Here is a 21,773-nt window from a genome sequence, read left to right on the forward strand (position 1 = left end):
AGTAACAACATAGTTGCTTTGTCAAGATACTTCTGAAGCAGCCAGGGCCGTTTTGTAAAGCTATTGTTTGCAGCTTATACCCTAACAGGTTGGTTTATACCATACCAACGGACCTATATGGTTTTTGGAATGGATCCTTTCCCTCCTCAATTCGTCAAAAGAATTCCACCAGCAAAATTTGGAACTAAAAACTTATTCTGTTTGTGTACCAGTTGCAGATTTTTTGCCCCCTCCTCCTAAACTTAGGAAAATACCTCTTTTTAGTATTCCCAGTGCAAAATACCTTTCTTGTATTTTCATTAAAAAAAAAAAATTCCCCGCCTAGATTTTGGAAAACACCCTCCCCCTGTCCCCCCTAATATTTTTGTGGATTGGTGCCCGTGTTGTATCCCCTTTTTTCTAAGAAGAAAATAAATTATTGGGGCCACCTCAAAATACGCCAAACAAAACATAAATAAAAATAAACCTACATTAAATACAGTCACAACCTTGAATTTACGCTTTCTTCAGGTTTAACACAATCGAAAAATGATTATGAAATAAGTAAACTTTAAGTCAAAAGAAAATTATAAAGAAATAATAATTTTAAATCAATGAACCGCTTCAATGAAAACTCACAACTAGACAAAACATTCTTAGTGTAGTCATTTCAGCTAAAATAGGGTAACAACCTCGGAATTTGAAATAGTCAGTTATAATCTCGCATAAACCATTATATTGACCCCCTAAAACCTGTCTCCAACCCTACCTATTATAGGGTGGCCGCGCCTACGGATTTCAAAGAACGGTAAAAAAAATTGATTTTTTGCAAGTATCTCGGTTCCTATGGGTTTTATGCTATTTGTATTTATTGAAAATATTCTTGAAGACTAAATTCTCTACAGTTTTTGTTTAAAAATTTTTCGTTCGTTCAACCATTTTTGAAAAAGAGGGCACTGAGTGTGTGGTTTTTATCTATATAGAGTATTATTTAAGATAAAGTGGTAATCCCGATCAAAAAGATGCCATATAAAATATATAAACTATTTATAAATATATAATTATAAATAATTTTCATTTTTAATAATGATTGCATTATATTTAATGATCGAGGCATTACTTTATATTTGAATTATCGAGGCATTAGTCTGGTCTCTGTAGGTAGCATATTACTTAGTATTATGATACTTTTTAGACTGAGAGATGCTGTAGATAAAGTTTTAAGAGAAGAACAGTGCCAGTTTAGGAGGAGCGAAGGACGCGCGAATCTACCTACTACTCGGAACCCAACGGTTGAGGAGCGATTTATCCACCAAACACCTTTGACTTACAGCCCTCTAGGTTACGATCAGGTGTTCAATCTTGTTTATAGAGAGTTTTAGTAGTTATAACACTGCTGCAGTTAAGGTAGGAAATGAGGTTAGCAGCTGGTTTCGTATTAATTCAGGAGTTAAGCAGGGTTGTGTTCTATCTCCCTTTATATGGATCATTTTGATGGACTTTATCTTAAGGAGCACAGGAAAGGCAATGGGAGAACACGGAATCAAATGGGGAGGAAAGACTCTCCTGGACCTAGATTGTACTGATGATTTAAGCATCCTAGATGAAAGTGAGCAAAATGAATAAACTTTTAGAGGTTTTGCGACCTCAGGGTCCTAGAATAGGTTTGTAAATTGATGTTAAGAAGACTAAGTCACTAAGGCTAGGAATAAGTGAAGATGAAAAGGTGACGTTGGGTTACGAAAACATTGAACAGGTGGACAGCTTCACTTACCTTGGTAGTATTAGTAGTAAAGACTGTGTGAGCAGTGAAGATGTTGAAAGTGGAATAGCCAAGGCTCAGGGTTTTTTTTCACAGTTAAAATAAGTTCGGAAGAATAGGAAGATAAGTCTGCAAACCAAGATTAGGATATTGGAAGCTATAATGATGACAGTGGTGAAATATGGCTCTAAAGCATGGGCGCTCCGAAAAGCGAATGAAGATTTGCTAGATGTTTGCCAGAGAAATTGCCTACTGATTGTTCTGGGTACCCAGCTGACTGACTGTATTTCAAACAGTTGGCTGTCCGAAAAATGTGGTTGAATCCCGTCTTCAAGGGCTATAATGAAACAAAGGTTGAGATGGCTAGGGCACGTTCTACGGATGAAGGATGACAGATTGCCGAAGATTGTCTTTTTCGGCCAACCGTGTAGGGCTGAACGGAAAGTAGGTCGTCCTCGTCTGGGGTGGGAGGTCGTTATAAAGAAAGATTTAAATGAAATGGGAACTTCCTGGGAGGGTGTAAAAAGAGAGGCTTCAAATAGATTGGGATGGAGGAGGAGCGTGCGTAGCTGTGTTGGCCAAAGGCGGCCTGGTGCTATGGTGAGTTCTTGGTAGTAGTAGTAGTAGTAGTAAATTTAATAATTTTTGCTTTAATTACGTTTAAATGAAATTCTCATTTATACGAATTTCATTTTAGGTAGAAAATAATGAAGTACATCTTCGTGAAAATCTATAAACTTTTAGATTCTTTCCCAAGGTTAAAATTTATACTTTGGAATGATATAGACCCCTATTATGTAGTACAAACTTTTCTGTTTATCATGAGTAGCTGCAACCTGGTAAAAAACGAACCACGACCGATTGTAACCAAAACTTAAAAATGTGTTCTAACAAAAACTGGCTAGTGAGAAAAATGGCCATTTGTAGCTGATTCAGAGATAGTAACTAATATCTCGATAAGTCTTAACTGTAGCATGTTATTTCGAAAACAAATGTATGGGAATTTTGACAAATAGCCTGAAACCCCTAAAAATAGCGTCGGCCCTAAACATTTTTTCCTCCACTGATAGTTTGGCTACTGGAACATCATTGAGGGTGGCAAAACTCCCATACTACTATGACTGAGATCTTTAATTTTTTAGTCGTAAAATGAGCAACTAGCATTCTATTTTAAACTCGGTTTTACTTTTTTAAGGTCTATCACTGAGGAAATTTTGTAGAAACCCCATCTCTCTTTTACCAGGCCTAAAGTGTTTTCCTCTCGAATTCTTATTCTGGAGCCTATCAACGTCATAACTACCAGAAGGTAGTTACTCCTCCTAAATTTTTCGTTTTAAACAACCTTCATACTTTTAACACCAATGTATTAATGCCTTCCACAAACTAGACACTGCTACTAGAATGTCTACTTTTACCCTCAATAACATCACTCGTCTATGCCCTACTGTTCTTTATCGATCCTTATCCATCAACAATTAACAAGAACATAATAGGGGTGGCCGTCCCACCATCATTTGAACACCATATTATCTTGTGGGCCATTTTATGACTAATTATTTTATTGGTTATAACTAGATTATTGTTACTCCAAAATTGTAGAAGCCTATTAGTATTCCTATTTCTGCTCCCTCTATCCATTTCACCTGAGCCAGGATATATAACCTATCGCTTTTGCAATAACCTGTACATTAAATCCTTTTATTTTAAGACCATATTTCTGCCTTGGTGTAGTTGCTTGGTCTCGATCTCTGTAGGAAGGAAATTACTTTGTATGATAATACTTTTTTGGCTTAGAGATGCTGTAGATAAAGTTTTAAGAGAAGACCAGCGTAGTTTCAGGAAGGGGAGAGGATGTGGTGACCAAATTTTCACTTTTGGGTGAATAATTGAGAAGTGCGTGAGTATACATTAAAGTAATCAGTTCTATGTACGAGAATTTGCTCAGACAGGAAGGATGGGATACTTAGGTCTTGCTTAGGTTCGAAAAATACTAAAAATAGAATGCTAGTTGCTCATTTTACGACTAAATAGTTAAAGGTCTGAGTCATAGTAGTACGGGAATTTTCACCACTCTATCGTGTTCGAGTGCCAAGCTAGCACTGAAAAAAAAGAAGTATCCGGTAAGTCTTGTGTAGAAGTTTCTCCGCCATGGCGATTCCAGTCATGTTTTTTTTTTCGATTCGATTTTATTTCTCATTTATAAATAATTTTTACATCTTATACGGCATTTTTTAATCGGTATTACTGTTGAATAGCACTCTATGTAGATAAACACCGCACACTCACTACCCTCTATCTTAAAAATGGTTGAATATACGAAAAAAAAATTAAAAAATTATAGAGTTTAGTCCACCACAATATTTTTTAACTAATTCAAATAGCATGAAACCTACAAGAACCGAGATATTTGTAAAAAACGTGCAAAACTTCGATATTTTTTATCTCTGCCCTTTGAAACCTATAGTCGTGGCCACCTACGATAGGTAGGGTTAAAGCACAGTTTATATAATTAGCAGTATGATCTTTCCCTATCTCACCCATTATAAAAACCCGGACCAAGGTGCGAGTGCTCCGGAGAACGTATAAACATAAGCGGCATTAGAACTTTTCACGGGTAGACAAAGAATAATCACCTACGGAACAAGTACTGACAAAACCACTTGGCCGGCTCACCAATAAGTGGACAATAAGTGCTCAAATAAGTGGGAGGAGCTTTTTGTTCGCACCGAGAATGAAGAGCCAGATCATCTGCGGTAAACTTACTGGATAATTATATAAACTGTGGATTAAAGGCACTCAAACTCCAAAGCGAAAAGACTTGAAAGCAGATTCTCCTTTGCAGAAAAGCTTTGGGTAATTGCTCATGGTTTTTTTCGCTCATGCTTCAAGCTTCTTTTTGTAACATTGGGCACATGACAATTTGGAGAGGATTCTTTTCAATTACTATTGGAAATTGTCCACTATGCTGTTTTCTGATGGTATCTTCCTTACATACTATTATTATATATTATGATGATCAATTTATTTCAGATTGCATTTTAAACTAGGTGTTAACTATTCTTAACATTTTTTTTGCTACAGTAAAGAATTGCTTGCATTAATTAGTCTGAAAAATTTTTCGTTTCATAGCTGTTTCATACACTTTCTTTTTGTAACGCCAGCAATCTAATTAATTTGCTATATTGTCTGGCCTTAATTTCTAATATTTAATTTTTCCATACTCTTAAGTTTATTAATATGACAGCCTGAGATGCTTAGATTCAATCAGGGAATGAAGATAAGTTAGTTCAAAAGACCTTTTCCTACCTAATCTAATTTTACAGGAAAACGGAAAAGCTAATCAATGAATTACTATTCCTTTATTTTCCTGTTTTTCCGTGTATAGATAAACTTCTAGATTGTTATTAGTGACCTGTTGATTGTGCAACAAAGGTTTTTTTCTAAACAGAAAGCATGAGGAATGAACTGTATATCTACAAATGTGTTTGGTACAATTATTCTTCATATTAGATAGATGTGTATTTTAAAGTTAAATATACGGCCATGAACATAGTAAAATAACATAAATGAAAGGACAAATAACATAACCTTTGATCAGCGATCACCATAAAAAACTTAAATGAAACACTACATTAACCTAATAATAGTACTTACAACTTGGAAAAACGGGCATTGTTTTTTTTTTTAGTTAACAAAAAATCTTCGAATTTCCAGATACCTCGCTATTCTTCTGTAAGTTTTTAGTGGCAATACCTAGACGGAATTGTTTTCTGACTATATATATATTTTGTCACTTGTCACTTGTATATATATTTATATAAATTTGTATTTACATTATTTTAGTTTTAGATTCTAGTTGTTTTTTATGTTGTTGTTTTTTTCTTTGCTGAACATGCCTTGTTTTATACGGGCGAAATATTCGTTTGGTTTTTGTTCTCTTCGTTTCGTTTTACTGGTCATAGACCCGTTTGTCATTTTTAGATTCATTTCTTTGTTTTGGTTTCGTTTCTTGGTAGCTTTTCATTTTCATTACCATTCATGATTAAAAAGAAACAAAAAGAAGAAGAATAACGCTTAAAGAAGAGCAAACCCAAAAATGTTTCCTGCATCTTTTTTGTCTTTCCCTTTAGACAGTCTGTATTAACACAGATAAATTCCAGGCTGAAACATAATATAGACTGACATCTTAAGATTTTCGAAGGGGGGGGGGGGGTAAATGAATACCAAATTTGTCTCTTGGCCGAAATTAGTAAATTTACTTAGCAGAGCGTTCCCTGCATAATTTCATTGTATCCAGGTATGATCTTTAGCAGACCTGTTCCCTCAAATTAGTAATTTAAACTTTAAATACAATAAAAAAAAATAGTCTCGTGCTTTTAGAGCTATTTTGCATAATCACAGAAAACAATTGCTTTTTTTAGATTCAAGTTAAACAAATATCAGTCAGGAACTTTTATTAATATAATTTACTTCCTCAGATTAGTCATTGAAACGTTAAATGAAGTAGACAAAAGTCGTAAATGCTTTAGGATGATTGGAGGCGTTCTGGTTGAACGGAATGTTGGAGAAGTATTGCCATCGTTAGTGGTGAATAGAGAACAAGTAAGTTTTTTCTTTTCAAATGTTTTTGTTTGACCATTTGTTATCTTGTTCAGGTTGGAAATGCCAAAGACCTAGCTGATCTTCATTTTATTGAAGCGTGTATCTAGTGTCTCATATTCAATCTTGTTTCGCTGCACACCTTCTGCTCATTTTTAGTCTCTATCGTTTTTTCGATACTGTCTCGAGTTTACTAGCACTCATTCACTCATGAAAATCGAGGAACCGATCTATGTATGTAGTTTGCGAGAACTGTACTTTTTTTTGTATTTGAATTTCTCTTCGCTTGTAAAATTAGAATTTGGCTCTTTAGAGCTAACAACCTTTTTTCGATAAATGTGTTTCTATTCCTGTGTTCTGTTTATTTTTTTGTGCTGTCATGCAGTAACTTCTTTAAAATTTGAGTGCATCATCATTCTTAGCAAAACATTAGATAAAGAAAAACAACAATTTTTTTAAACTGAAAGTAAGGAGTACTGTTAAAACTTAAAACGAACAGATGTTATTACGCATATGAGGGAGTTTTGCCCCTCGTCAATACCTCGCTCTTTACGCTAAAGTTCGAATTTTGTTCCAATTCTTTAAGAATGTTCCCTGAATCACAAAAGCCGTTTAATTAGAATGAGTAGCTCTTTTGAAAGTACTAAAAAAAAAACTTTAGCATAAAGACCAAGGTATTGACGAGGGGGCGAACCCCCTCATATACGTAACAATTTCTGTTCATTTTAAGTTTTAATGTTGCTCCTTACTTTCAATTGAAAAAAAAACTTGTTTTTGTTTATTTAATTTATGATCTTTTTTTAAATAATGCTGGAAAATCCGGCGCGCCCTTCATGGAAAATTGCATTCCCCCATGAAAAAGTCCTCCGTAGAAATATCCTCCTACGTAACCCCTTCCCTCCGACTCCCCTCACCAGAAAAAATCTCGCCTGAAAACGTCTGTATATTTCCCAATAACCAATACTATATTTAAACTATGGCAAAGTTCATAACTTGCACCTCTTCCCCCGGGGACTGTGGGGGATTAAGTCACCCTCAAAGACACAGTTATTAGATTTTTCGACTATGCTGAACAAAATGGCTATCTCAAAATTTTGATCGGGTGACTTTCGGGAAAAATGAGCGTGGGAGGGGGCCTAGTTGCCTTCCAATTATTCGGTCACTTAAAAAGAGCACTAGAACTTTTAAATTTCGTTCCAGTGAGCCCTCTCGCGATATCTTAGGATCACTGGGTCTTTACTGTCACCCCTGAAAAAAAGAACAAATAAACACGCATGTGTGATCTTTCTTCTGGCAAAAAAAAAACAAAATTCCACATTTTTGCGGACAGGAGATTGAAACCTTTACAGTAGGATTCTCTGATACGCTGAATCTGATGGTGTGATTTTCATTAAGATTATATTACTTTTATGGGGATGTTTTACCCTTTTTTTCGAAAATAAGGCAAATTTTTCTCAGGCTCGTGATTTTTGATGGGTTAGATTAAACTTGATGAAACTTTTATATTTGAAATCAGTATAAAAATTCCTTTGATGTATCTATTGGTATTAAAATTCCGTTTTTTAGTGTTTCGATTACTATTGAGCCGGTTCGTTCTTTACTTACAGTTAGTTACCACGAACTGTTTGAAAATTAAATCTGCTAGAATTTGATTTGGAAGTACGAGGGAATATGCTCTCTCTCCAAGGTTCCCATCAGCTGAATTATTCAATCTGTATTTACGGTTTTAAGCTAGGTTTAATCTATTCACTTTGTTTTTCAGCAATGTGATGCTATTGATTATCAAGGAGGCACACTTGTGCCTCTATAAAGAGGCGACCCACCACAATGTTAAGCGATTTCAGGTCCTAGAGGTCGCAGAGAGACGGCGGTAATTGCATTTTGTAGCCCAAGCTCAAACTAAGAAACTTGCAAAATTTCATCCTCCTCCGACTTTATCTTCATGGGGTAAACTGGGCCGGAAGTTTGGACCCTCCCACCACAGCCCCCCGTTAAAGTTGTCCGATTGGGCTGAAATTTAGAGGGTAAGTTTTCCTAGAACCCGGGAGCTTATCCTCGAAATTTCAGCTTAATCCAATTACTCCTTCTGTTTTCAAAAAACCAAATATAGCCACTTAAAATACATTTCTTTTTTTTTATTCTACACGCCTGAAGACCACAGTTGGCCACAAAGCCAGGTGCATGAGTACTCATTTGAAGCAGAATTTGACCTCTTAGGGCCTTTTGATATTTTCAGACCGAAAAAATTATCCACCGAATTTACATTTACGAAAAACCTCGTTTTCCTATATTAGCCCATGTTAATTTTTCCCTCCACAACCCCCCTTTAACGTTGTCTCGATCGGGCTGAAATTTAGAGGATAAGCTTTCCTGGGGCCTGGGAGCTTATCGTCGAAATTTCAGCTCAATCTGATCACTCCTTCCCTATTTTCCAAAAACCACATATCAAGATTTTTGGGAATTTGCTTGCGTCGAAAATACCTTCTATTTGCTAAACAACAATTACTATTGTGTTTGTATAGTCCAGCGGCTGAGATTTCAGACTTTCAGGCGGAAAACTCGGGTTCGATTCACCATCAGAGCAACTTTTTTATATACTTTGAAAAGAAACTCAGTTTCTTTTTTAAATTATTTGAAAAAAATTACGTTTTCTAAAGAGTTAAAGAGGCTGAGTTACAAGGTCGACCCTTAAAACGTACAGGGATTAGGAGGCACAGTTGGGGGGCTGTTAAAGAGGCTGAGTCACAAGTTCGAACCTTAAAACGTACAGGGATTAGGAGGCACCCTGTACGACGTGATTTGAGTATTCAGGAATTAAAAGCCTTAACACAAGAATGTTCAAGAGCGGGGGGTTTGGGGGCGGCAGCCCCCCAACTTTAACTCCTGACACGATCAGCTAACAGTTAGTCAAGCAATAATAAGTAATAAACTGTACAAAAACGTGCAGAAATTATTTGAAAAAAACTACGTTTTCTAAAGAGTTAAAGAGGCTGAGTTACAAGGTCGAACCTTAAAACGTACAGGGATTAGGAGGCACAGTTGGGGGCTACCACCCCCCAAACCCCCGCTTTCGCAGCCTTTAAATATAAAAAAAATTTCTTTAAACTGAAAGTAAGGAGCGACATTAAAACTTAAAAGAACAGAAATTATTCCGTATATGAAAGAGGCTGTGCCCTCCTCAACGCCTCGCTCTTTACGCTAAAGTTTTTATTGTTTAAAAAAAGAGTTGTGAGAAAGTCAAACTTTAGCGTAAAGAGCGAGGCGTTGAGGAGGGCCCAGCCTCTTTCATCTACGGAATCCGGTCTGTTCGTTTTAAGTATTAATTTCGCTCCTTACTTTCAGTTTAAATAAAAAAATTTTTTATATTTAAAGGCTGCGAAAGCGGGGGGTTTGGGGGGTGGTAGCCCCCCAACTGTGCCTCCTAAACCCTGTACGTTTTAAGGTTCGACCTTGTAACTCAGCCTCTTTAACTCTTTAGAAAACGTAGTTTTTTTCAAATAATTACGTTTATAACAGAGACCTAATTAATGAGCCACAAACCTTCATTGTATTATTTTTTTATTTATACATTAATTTTTCCCATCCACCTCGTATGGAAGGGGTGGTCGTAGAAACTTTGAAGGGCGCTCATTTGATTGCAAGTTAAAGGAGCAGTGCCCTTTTTAAGGTTCGAAAGTTTATGGGAGGACAGCCAGCTCCCCTGCTATTCCCTGTTTTGCCTGGCCACTTCTCATGGAAGGATTGTTGTACTTTTTCTTGGGAGGGGGATCGTTCAATTGGAAATTGAGTTTTTTAATGCCCTCAAAAGGGCTGAAAGTGATTTGAAGGCAACCAGTCTCCCTCCCGTACCCTTTTCTGCTATCTTCCCCCGACGTAAGTGGAATGATATTGAATCCACATTTTGAGATAGTCTTTTTATTCAGTCATTTTGTTGGAAGGCTTAAAATGAAACTTTTCTTGACTGGAAGCCGTTATGAGATTTATTCATGGTCAAGTAGCGAGGTAGATCAAAAGTAAAAGACACTACGTATTACCAGGTTGCCATAATACGTATCTGCACTATTTTGGGAACGGTTTGGAATATAAAGTTGAAACTTTCAGGGATTTGGTTTGGAGGGGGGGGGGGGCACTTATATATCAAAATTTAAATTGAGTGAGACTGCATAAAAGGGCCGAACATACTTTGTCTTAAATCTGTCTAAAGTTTTTGGCACTTTTCAGTCCCAGTGGGACTAGAATATCTTCAGCATTCACTAGAATCTATTATTCCGGTTAGCGGTATCCGCAGTATCTTAAGAACGGCTTGGGAGATCGAGTTAAATTTTCTGGGGGTGTAAGGGATCAAGTGGAATCCAAATTTTGACTCGGGGGAGGGGCAGAGGTAAATTTAATGGCCCTGTTCGTATCCAGGGCATAAAAATAGTATACCTGTAATATATCGGGAATGGCTTTAGGTTTTCAAAATTTTAATTAATTTGGGGGAGGGGTAAGGGGACTCCAATTTTTTTTTATAGAGAGAGGAGTGGCTAAAATGGTTGTCTCCAATGCATCTAAGTGTTTAAGCACTAGAAGCCCTTATGGAATTTAGGATTTTTTCACCTCTAAGTAGTGAGGTAAATCCAAAGACACTACATGGTACGAGGTTATCAAAATTATAGCATATCTGCAATGTCTTTGGGAAGGCTTGGGGTATTAAGCTTAAACATTCAGGGAGTTTTAGGGGGGTAAGTGGACTTCAAGTTTTGACCTGGGGTGAAGGGGCAGAGGAGTGAGGCCTGAAAATGTCTCTTATCCGATGGACCTAAAAGTTTTTGTATTATTTTTCTTTTATGGGACTCATATCTATTCACTGTTAAGTAGTGAGGTAAGTCAAAATATTACCTTAGCTTACCAAAAGATGCTGATACGCTCTTTTCATCCCAGGTGATAAAAACAGCATATCTTCGATATCCTGGGAACGACTTTGGGAATCAAGCTGAAACTTTAAGGGGGTGTTGGGAGGACGGGGTAAGAGGAAGTCAAATTTCGATTGTGGAGAGTGGGTAGAGAGGATCGGTATAGATATTTGTTCGCCAATGTATTTAACATGTTTGGCGCTGTGAGGCGTGTTAGACTAGAATCTATTCCCAATGAAATAGCGATGTAGAACGAGAGAAACCTTGCGTACCCCGGTTATCCAAATAGCGTGTTTGTATTACATCAGAAACAGGCTGGGGGGGGGGGGCTATTTTTGAATTTTTCTACCTTTTTTTCTAACTCAGAAAAACTTTTTAATAAAGGACCTTACCATGCATTTATGCATGTAAACGAACAATTGCAACAAAACATAAATCAAAAACTCTTTTAATGAAATTGTGGATTAAGACCCGTGTATATTCAAAGGTATTTACACGATGGGATTCAGGATACCCCAGCCTTGTAGAAGGCTGAAAATTACGCAGATATTCAATTCGTAGGGATAATAATGTAATTTTTTATCCACTCAAAATCTATTAGTAAAATTATTATCAACAGTTTATTAGACAGAACTGTTGTTAACCGAAAACACTGACTGGAAATTCAAATTTTGTCTAACATTACATTGCAAGCACTACTACTACTACTACTGCCAGCTCACTACAGCATCAAGCCATCTGAGCCCAACACATCACCACACAGGTCTCCTCCACTGAAATCTATTCAAAGTTTCACCCTTTACCCCTCCCAAGCAGTTCCAATCTCCTTGAAATCCATCCTTATAGTCCCTGCTCATTCCATTCGGGGACGATCTGCTCTTTGTTCTACCCCAGGTGGATAGCCAAAAGAGCAATCTTGGGTAATCTGTCATCCTTCATTCGTAACCTGTACTAGCCATCCCTACCTTTCTTTCCTTATAGCCCTAGAAAGTTGGATATTTGCATATTTTTCGCACAACTTGCTGTCTAACATACAGTCTGTCAAACAGTCCCTAAAACTCTCCGTAGAAAATGGCTCTGGGAGAAATTTAACAGATCTGCCTTCCATAGCGCTCAAGTTTTAGAACCATACTTGACCACTGTCATTACCGCAGCTTTCAATATTCTATTCCTAGTTCGAAGACTTTCTTCTTGTTCTTGCAATTTTTTTTTCAACTAAACAATTCTACTATTTGCATCTTCGTTGCATCCACATCTTTTCTACCTAGTTAATTGACGCTATCCAGTTCATCGATCTTCTCGCTACCGAACATCACCTCTCGACCTTCATGTATTTCGAGTCTAAATGACTTAGTCTTCTTAGCATTAATTGTAAGCCTATTCTTGCAAAATATCGCTTCGCCGTATGAACTACTTCGGTGACAACCGAGTTAGCGGAGGTTCATAAAAGCTGCTCAAAACTCTTATATAGGCAGGTTGCTCAGTTTTGAGATATTTAATTTTGGGATTCATGTTGAAATATAAGTAGAAGGGGGGGTGCCAGTCGTGACGGGGCTCCTTATATGGGCATAGAATACTGACGGGGCTCCATATATGGGCATAGAGTCATTAGGGAGAACACGTGGTTAATGGGGTCAATGACCTAAATAATCAAAGTGTGTCAACAACAACAACATCGACCTTGACATTCGCTGAGAGCGTGCACTTACAACAACAACAACATCGACCTTGGAACACCTGTGCTGTCGACCTCAATTCACCTATCGTGAATCAATAATTCCCCTTAGAAACAACAAATTAATTCCCCTTTCTTGACAGATCAATCAACCAATGACATCATCTGTCAGACTTTAAAAATTTTCGCCTAGAAACGATTCTCCAGGAATAGATCCAAGTCATTAATGTCATTGCCTCGGAAACAACTCTTTTGGTCGAACTCCAAAGGATATTAATAACCAAAGGCCATGGAAACAATTCTCCAAGAAACATCTTAGCGATGAATTATTTTAGCGCGAGAATCAGGTTTCTTATTAATTTGAAATGCATTAGCGCAGAGATGCCAAAAAACAAAAGGAACACGCTGAAATTACGTTTAGGGATTATTTGAGCGAAACTGTTTTAGACAGGCTATGGAACTATTTCGGCGAAACAGTTAGAGACATTTTGAAAGGAGATTTTAGGAAAGGTTTTAGAAGAGAATTTGAGGGTGAAACTCTGTGGTCGTTATAATACACAAGTTCCATTTGAACAGTGTTGTGAGGTCCTCTACCCCAACCCCAAAGGGTTCCGATCCCCCACCCCAACCCCGAAGGAAGCCCCGGTACTCAAAGGTCCCCCAAGCTCCCAAAGGGCCACCGGCGCCCCCAAAGGCCCTCCTCAGACCCTTAAAGGCCCTCCTCTGGTCCTCAAAGGGCCCCCGGGCCCCCCAAAGGCCCATCGAGCTCCCAAAGGACCAACGGGGTCCCAAAGGCCCTCCACCGGTCCCCCACTGTCCCCCCGGGCCCCCACTGCCCCCCCGGCCCCCCACAGGGCCGCCCTGGGCCCCCAACGGCCACCCGGGGCCCCCAAGGCCCACCCCCCGCCCCCCAAGGTCCCCCCGCCCCGAGAACCGCCGCCGGGATGCGCCGTGGGCCAGGAAAGCGCCGCAGGATGTGCCGCAGGGATGGGCCGCGGGTCAGGAAAGCGCCGCAGGGGATGCGCTGCAGGGAGGCACCGCAGGAAAGCGCCGCAGGATGCGCCGCAGGGATGCGCCGCTTTTTTTGTTAGAGTTCTAGTTTACTTTTCTTTTTATTTTCTCTGGAGAAATTAGAATTGAATTATTTTATTTTGTAAAATTCAGAAGAGAACATGAATATTCACGATCAAATTATAACTTTTCCTATCTTCAATGAAAAATTTGGAACAGAACTTTAAATTTTTTCATCTCTATGTGAAAAGTCGGGACTGAATTTAAGAAAATTTAGAATTAAAGTGAATCTTTTTATCTTCATAGAAAATAATCACAATCATAGTTTAACTTTTCCTATCTTCTACGGAAAAATTTAGAACTGAACTTTAAATTTTTTCATCTCTTTGAGAAAGGTTGGAATTGAATTTAAGAAAATTTAGAATTAAAGTTAAACTTTTTATCTTTATGGAAAATAATCTGTGGAAGCTTTTTATTTTCTCTGGAGAAATTAGAATTGAATTATGTTCTTTGGTAAAATTCAGAAGAGAACTTGAACTTTTCTATCTTCTATGAAAAATTTGGAACAGTATTTTAAATTTTTTCATCTCTTTGAGAAAAATCTGAACTGAAGTGTAAAATTTCATATTATTTTAGGAAAATAGAATTGATCAATAACTTATTTCATTTTCATTGATAAAATTCAGAATCGAATTTGAACTTTTATTCTTCTGGTAAAATTTTTGGAACATAACTTTAATTTTTTTAATATATTTGAGAAAGTTAGGAATTGAATTTAAGAAATTTAGAATTAAAGTTAAACTTTTTATCTTCATGGAAAATAATCACAATCATAGAATAACTTTTCCTATCTTCTACGGAAAAATTTAGAAGTGAACTTAAAATTTGTCATGTCTTGGTGAACTTAAAACTGAAGTGGAAGCTTTTTATTTTCTCTGGAGAAATTAGAATTGAATTATGTTCTTTGGTAAAATTCAGAAGAGAACTTGAACTTTTCTATCTTCTATGAAAAATTTAGAACTGTATTTTAAATTCTTTCATCTGTTTGAGAAAAATCTGAATTGAAGTGGAAATTTTTATATTATTTTAGGAAAATAGAATTGATATGGGTACACACACAAAAACTCACACACACACACAAAATCTTACATACACACACACAAAAACTTACACACACAAAAAAACAAACACACACAAAAAAACTCACACACACACAAAAACATACACACACACAAAAACTTAAACACACACACAAAAACTAACACAAAAACTAAAAATTACACACACACACAAAAAAACTAACACACACACACAAAAACTTACCCACACACAAAAAATTACACACACACACAAAATTACACACACAAAAAATACTTACACACACACAAAAACTTACACACACACAACAAATTACACACAAACAAAAGATTACACCCACACAAAAAACTTACACACACACACAAAAAATTACACACACAAAAAAAACTTACACACACACAAAAACTTACACACACTCAAAAACTTACACACACACACATAAACTCACACGCACACATAAAAACTTACACACACACAAAAACTTACACACACACAAAAACTAACACACACACAAAAACTTACACACACACAAAAACTTACCCAAAAAAAAATACACACAAAAAAAAACTTACACCCACAAAAAAAATTACAAACACACAAGCAAATTACACACAAACAAAAACTTACACACACACACAAAAACTTACACACACACAAAAATAAATACACACACACAAAAACTAACACAAAAAAAAAAACATATCCAAAAACAAAAAAACTTACACACACACACAAAACTTACACACACATAAACTAACACACACACAAAAAAACTTACACACACACAATCACTTACACACACACACACACACACACACATAAACTTACAAACACACACAGAAACTTACACACACACGAAAACGTACACACACACGCCAAAAATTACACACACACACATACACACACACACACACACAAACTTACACACACACACACACAAAAAAAAAAACTTACTCATACAAAAACTTACACACACACACAAACACACACAAACTTACAAACATACACAACAAACTTACACCCACACACACAAGCTAAGACACACAAAAACTTACACCCACACGCAAAAACTTACATGCACACAAAAGCTTACATGCACACAAAAACTTAAACACACTCAAAAAAACTTACACACACACAAAAACTTACACACACACAAAAAAACTTACACACACAAATAAACTTACACACACCCACATACACACAAAAACTAAAACATGCACACGAACACTAACATGCACACAAAAACAAACACACAAACAAACACACAATAAAAATAACACACACACACAAGAAAACTACAACACACAAAAGCTAATACACACAAAAACTTACACACACACACACACACAAAAACTTACACCCACACGCAAAAATTTACATGCACACAAAAACTTACATTCACACAAAAAATTACACACACAGTAAAACTTACACACACGCACAAAAAATTACAAAAAAACAAAAACTTACACACACACACACTAAAAATAATGCACACACACACACACACACACAAAAAAAAAAAACTTAAACATTCATACGACAAATAAAATGCACATAAGAAATTAAAGTCACACAAAAACTTAGACACACGCACAAATCATACACGCCCACAAAAAAACTTACACACACACACTAAAACTTACACACACACACTAAAACTTACACACACACATAAAAACTTACAAACACACACTAAAACTTACACACACACACTATAACTTACACACACACTCACAAACTTACACACACACAAAAACTTACACACACACACACACACACACAAAAAAACACAACAACAAGACCAAAAAAAACAACAAAAAAATAAAAAAGCACACAAAAACTTAAACAAACACACACAAACACAAAAACAAACTCTCACACACACACACGAAAACTTACACACACACGCCAAAACTTACACACACACAAAAACTTACACACACACACACACACAAACTTACACATGCACACGAAAACTTACATGCACACAAAAACTTACATGCACACAAAAAATTACAAACACACACACACACACACACACAAACACACACACACTCTCACACAAACACACACACACACACACACACACACACAAAACAGACTCACACAAACACACTAAAACTAACACACACACGCCAAAACTTACACACACACAAAAACTCACACACACACACACACACACACAAAAACTTACACAAAAAAACAAAAAAAACACACACACACACGCACAAAAAATAACAAAAACACACACACACACAAAACATAAACACACACACACACGAAAACTCACACACACGCCAAAACTTACACACACAAAAACTTACACACACACACACACACACACAAACTTACACACACACACAAAAAACTTACACACACACACAAACACACACAAACTTACAAACACACACAAAAACTTACACCCACACACAAAAGCTTAGACACACAAAAACTTACACACACACACAAAAACTTACACCCACACGCAAAAACTTACATGCACACAAAAACTTACATTCACACAAAAAATTAAACACACACAAACACAAAAAACACACACACGCAAAAAAAATTACACACACACACAAAAAAAGACACACACAAACAAAAAAACAAACAGACAAAGACACACACACACACACAAAAACAAAAACAAGAACATTAAAACTAACATGCACACACAAAATTACACACACACACACACATGAACACTGACACACACACACGTCAAAACTTACACACACAAAAGCTTACACACACAAAAACTTACACACACACACACACACAAAAACTTACACCCACACGCAAAAACTTTCACACACACGCAAAAACTTACATGCACACAAAAACTTACATGCACACAAAAACTTACACACACACTAAAACTTACACACACGCACAAAAACTTACACACACACAAAAACTTACACACACACACACGAAAACTTACGCACATACAAACACAAAAAAATACACATACACACAAAAACAAACACGAACATAAACAAACACACACATACACAAACACACATACAAAAAACTTACACAAGAACACGATAAGTTAATTGCACAAAAAAACAAACATGCACACAAAAACTTACACACACACACACAATCTAACACACACACACTAAAACTTACACACACACACGAAAACTTACACACACACACACACACACACACACACACACAAAAACATACACATGCACACGAAAACTTACATGCACAAAAAAACTTACATGCACACAAAAACTTACACACACGCACAAAATCTTACACGCACACACAAAAACTTACACACACACACGAAAACTTACACACACACACTAACACGTACACACACACACACGAAAAAACAAACACACACGCATTAAAACTTAGACACACACATTAAAACTGACACACACACGCAAAATCTTACACACACACACAAACTTACACACACACACACAAAAACTTACACAAGCACACTAAAACTTACATGCACACAAAAATTTACATGCACAAAAAAAATTACACACACACACACACACACACACACACACACAAATATCACACACACACACACACACACGAACAAAATAAAAAAAACGCCAACAAATACACACACACAACCTCATACACACACACACACACACACACACACACAAAAACATAAAAAAGATCGAGAACACAAAAAACCACACAAAAACTTACATGCACACAAAACACTACACACACACACACACACACACACACACACACACACACACACACACACACACACAAAACTCACACACACACAAACACACTAAAACTCAAACACACACGCAAAAAATTACACACACAAAAAAAATCAAACACACAAGCACAAACACAAACACACACACACAAAAAAACTTACCCCTGAACACCAAAAAAACTCACACACACACACACAAACAATTACAAACACACACACACACACACAAAACTTACACACACACACACTATAACTCACACACACACGCCAAAAATTACACACACAAAAACTTACACACACAAACACACACACACAAACATACACACACACAAACACAAACACACACACATACAAAAAACTTACACACACACACAAACACACACAAACTTACAAACACACACAAAAACTTACACCCACACACAAAAGCTTAGACACACAAAAACTTACACACACACACAAAAACTTACACCCACATGCAAAAACTTACATGCACACAAAAACTTACATGCACACAAAAAATTACACATGCACAAAAACTTACACACACGCACAAAAACTTACACACACACACAAAAAAATACACACACAAAAAAACAGACACACAGACACACACACACACAGACACACAAAAACAAACACACACAAACACACAGACACAAACACACACACTTACACATTCACATGAAAACTTACATGCACACAAAAACTTACACACACACACACACACGAAAACAAACACACATACACTAAAAAAATTACACACACAAAATATTAGACACAAAAAAAAATACACACACACACACAAAAACTGAGACCCACACGCAAAAACTTACATTCACACATAAACTTACATGCACACAAAAACTTACACAAACGCACAAACAATTACACACACACACAAAAAATTACACACACACGCACGAAAAATAACACACACACTCTAAAACTTACACACACACACACCAAGACATACACACACACACAAAACTTACACACTTACCCTATCACAGTTACATTCTCATAATTTTTCAAATTTCATTTTGAATTTCGGTCGTGAAATGCAAGAGTTGGAATATTTCAGTAGTGACTTGTGGTGCTTTACCTTCTCACAGTTACATTCTCTTGATTTTTCGAAGTTCATTTTGAATTTCTGTCATGAAATGCAAGAGTTGGAAAATTGGGGTCTTAGTCCACCAGCCCGAATGGTGGAAATCCACTAGCTCAGTATTGGGGTCCCAGTCCACCAGCCTGAACGGTGGAAATTCACTAGCTCAGAATTGGGGTCTTAGTCCACCAGCCTTAATGGTTTAAATCATCTATCTAAATTTGGGTGTCTAAGCATACATTTATTAATGATTTAATTTAACTTTTTATTTTTTTTTTTTTTAACTTATAGTTAGCGATACGGATAATTTAACCTAACCTTTTCGGGTGAGTATGGTTAGGTTAGTCTAGATTAAGTTAGGTTAGGTTAAGTTAGGTTAGGTTAGCCCATTTACGCTTTACTTAGGTTAGCTTAGGTTAGGTGAGAGACAGGAGAAAAATTAGGTGTATGATTAGGTTAGGTTAGGTTAGCCTACCTACGCGCGCGTACGTAGGCTAACCTAGCCTAACCTAACTTAACCTATCCTAATTTAATCTAACCTAACCTAATCATACACCTAACTTTTTGCCTGTCTCTCACACAACCTAAGCTAACCTAAGTGAAGCGTACGTTGGCTAACCAAACCTAACTTAATCTAGCCTAACCTAACCATACTTACCGGAAAAGGTTAGGTTAATTTATCATGAGCCCTAATGATAAGTTAAACTAACCTAACATAAACAGTGAATTTACACCATTCAGACTGGTGGACTGAGACCCCAATATTGAGCTAGTGGATTTCCACCATTCAGGCTGGTGGACTAAGACCCCAATTCTGAGCTAGTGAATTTCCACCGTTCAGGCTGGTGGAATGGAACCCCAATACTGAGTCAGAGGATTTCCACCATTCGGGTTGGTGGACTAAGACCCCAATTTTCCAACTCTTGCATTTCATGACAGAAATTCCAAATTAAATTTGAAAAATCAAGACAATGTAACTGTGATATGGTAAAGCACAACAAGTCACTACTGAAATATTCCAACTCTTGCATTTCACGACAGAAATTCAAAATGAAATTTGAAAAATTAAGACAATGTAACTGTGATATGGTAAGTGTGTAAGTTTTTGTGTGTGTGTGTAAGTTTTGGTGTGTGTGTGTGTAAGTTTTCGTGTGTGTGCGTTATTTTTAGTGTGTGTGTGTTTAAGTTTTTGTGTGTGTGTAAGTTTTTGTGAGTGTGTGTAAGTTTTGTGCGTTTGTAAGTTTTTGTGTGCATGTAAGTTTTTGTGTGCATGTAAGTTTTTGCGTGTGGGTGTAAGTTTTTGTGTGTGTGTGTTTAAGTTTTTTTGTGTATATGATTTTGTGTGTGTAAGTTTTGACTTGTGTGTGTTTAATATTTATTGTTATTTTGTGTGTGTATTATTTTTTGTTCTTTTAAGTATTCGTGTGATTGTGTCAGTGTGTGTGTGTGTGTGTGTGTGTGTGTGTGTGTGTGTGTGTGTGTGTGTGTGTGTGTGTGTTTTTGATTGTGTGTGTGTTTGTGTGTGTGTGTGTTTTTGTTTTTGTGTGTTTGTTTTTGTGCGTGTGTTTAAGTTTGTGTGTGTGTTTTTGTTTGTGTGTAAGTTTTTGTGTGTGTGTGTAAGTTTTTGTGTGTGTGTGTAAGTTTTGTGCGTGTGTAAGTTTTTGTGTGCATGTAAGTTTTTGTGTGCATGTAAGTTTTTTGCATGTGGGTGTAAGTTTTTGTGTGTGTGTGTAAGTTTTGTGTTTCTACGCTTTTGTTTTATTGTGTTATTTTTTTTGTGTGTTTGTCATTTTGTGTGTGTGTGTGTGTATGTGTAAGTTTTTTGTGTGTGTGTGTATGTTTGTGTGTATGTTTGTGTGTGTGTGTGTGTGTGTGTGTAAGTTTTTGTGTGCGTAATTTTTTGCGTGTGTGTGTGAGTGTTC

At 36.7% G+C, this 21,773-nt stretch overlaps 1 protein-coding gene across 3 annotated transcripts in view; it reads left to right on the forward strand.

The window, feature by feature from the left end:
* LOC148951190 (prefoldin subunit 2-like) overlaps positions 1–21,773 on the forward strand; it is a 77,502-nt gene that overhangs the window by 42,869 nt on the left and 12,860 nt on the right. For all 3 annotated transcript variants that reach the window (XM_089090174.1, XM_089090176.1, XM_089090175.1), the window contains exon 3: positions 6,220–6,343. In XM_089090174.1, the coding sequence (XP_088946300.1) occupies positions 6,220–6,343 (124 nt within the window). The remainder of the gene's footprint in view (positions 1–6,219; positions 6,344–21,773) is intronic.

The sequence above is a fragment of the Artemia sp. Qi Xiang Cuo genome, chromosome 6 (assembly GCF_049724085.1).
Source record: "Artemia sp. Qi Xiang Cuo chromosome 6, ASM4972408v1, whole genome shotgun sequence".
In the NCBI taxonomy this organism is placed as follows: domain Eukaryota; kingdom Metazoa; phylum Arthropoda; class Branchiopoda; order Anostraca; family Artemiidae; genus Artemia; species Artemia sp. Qi Xiang Cuo.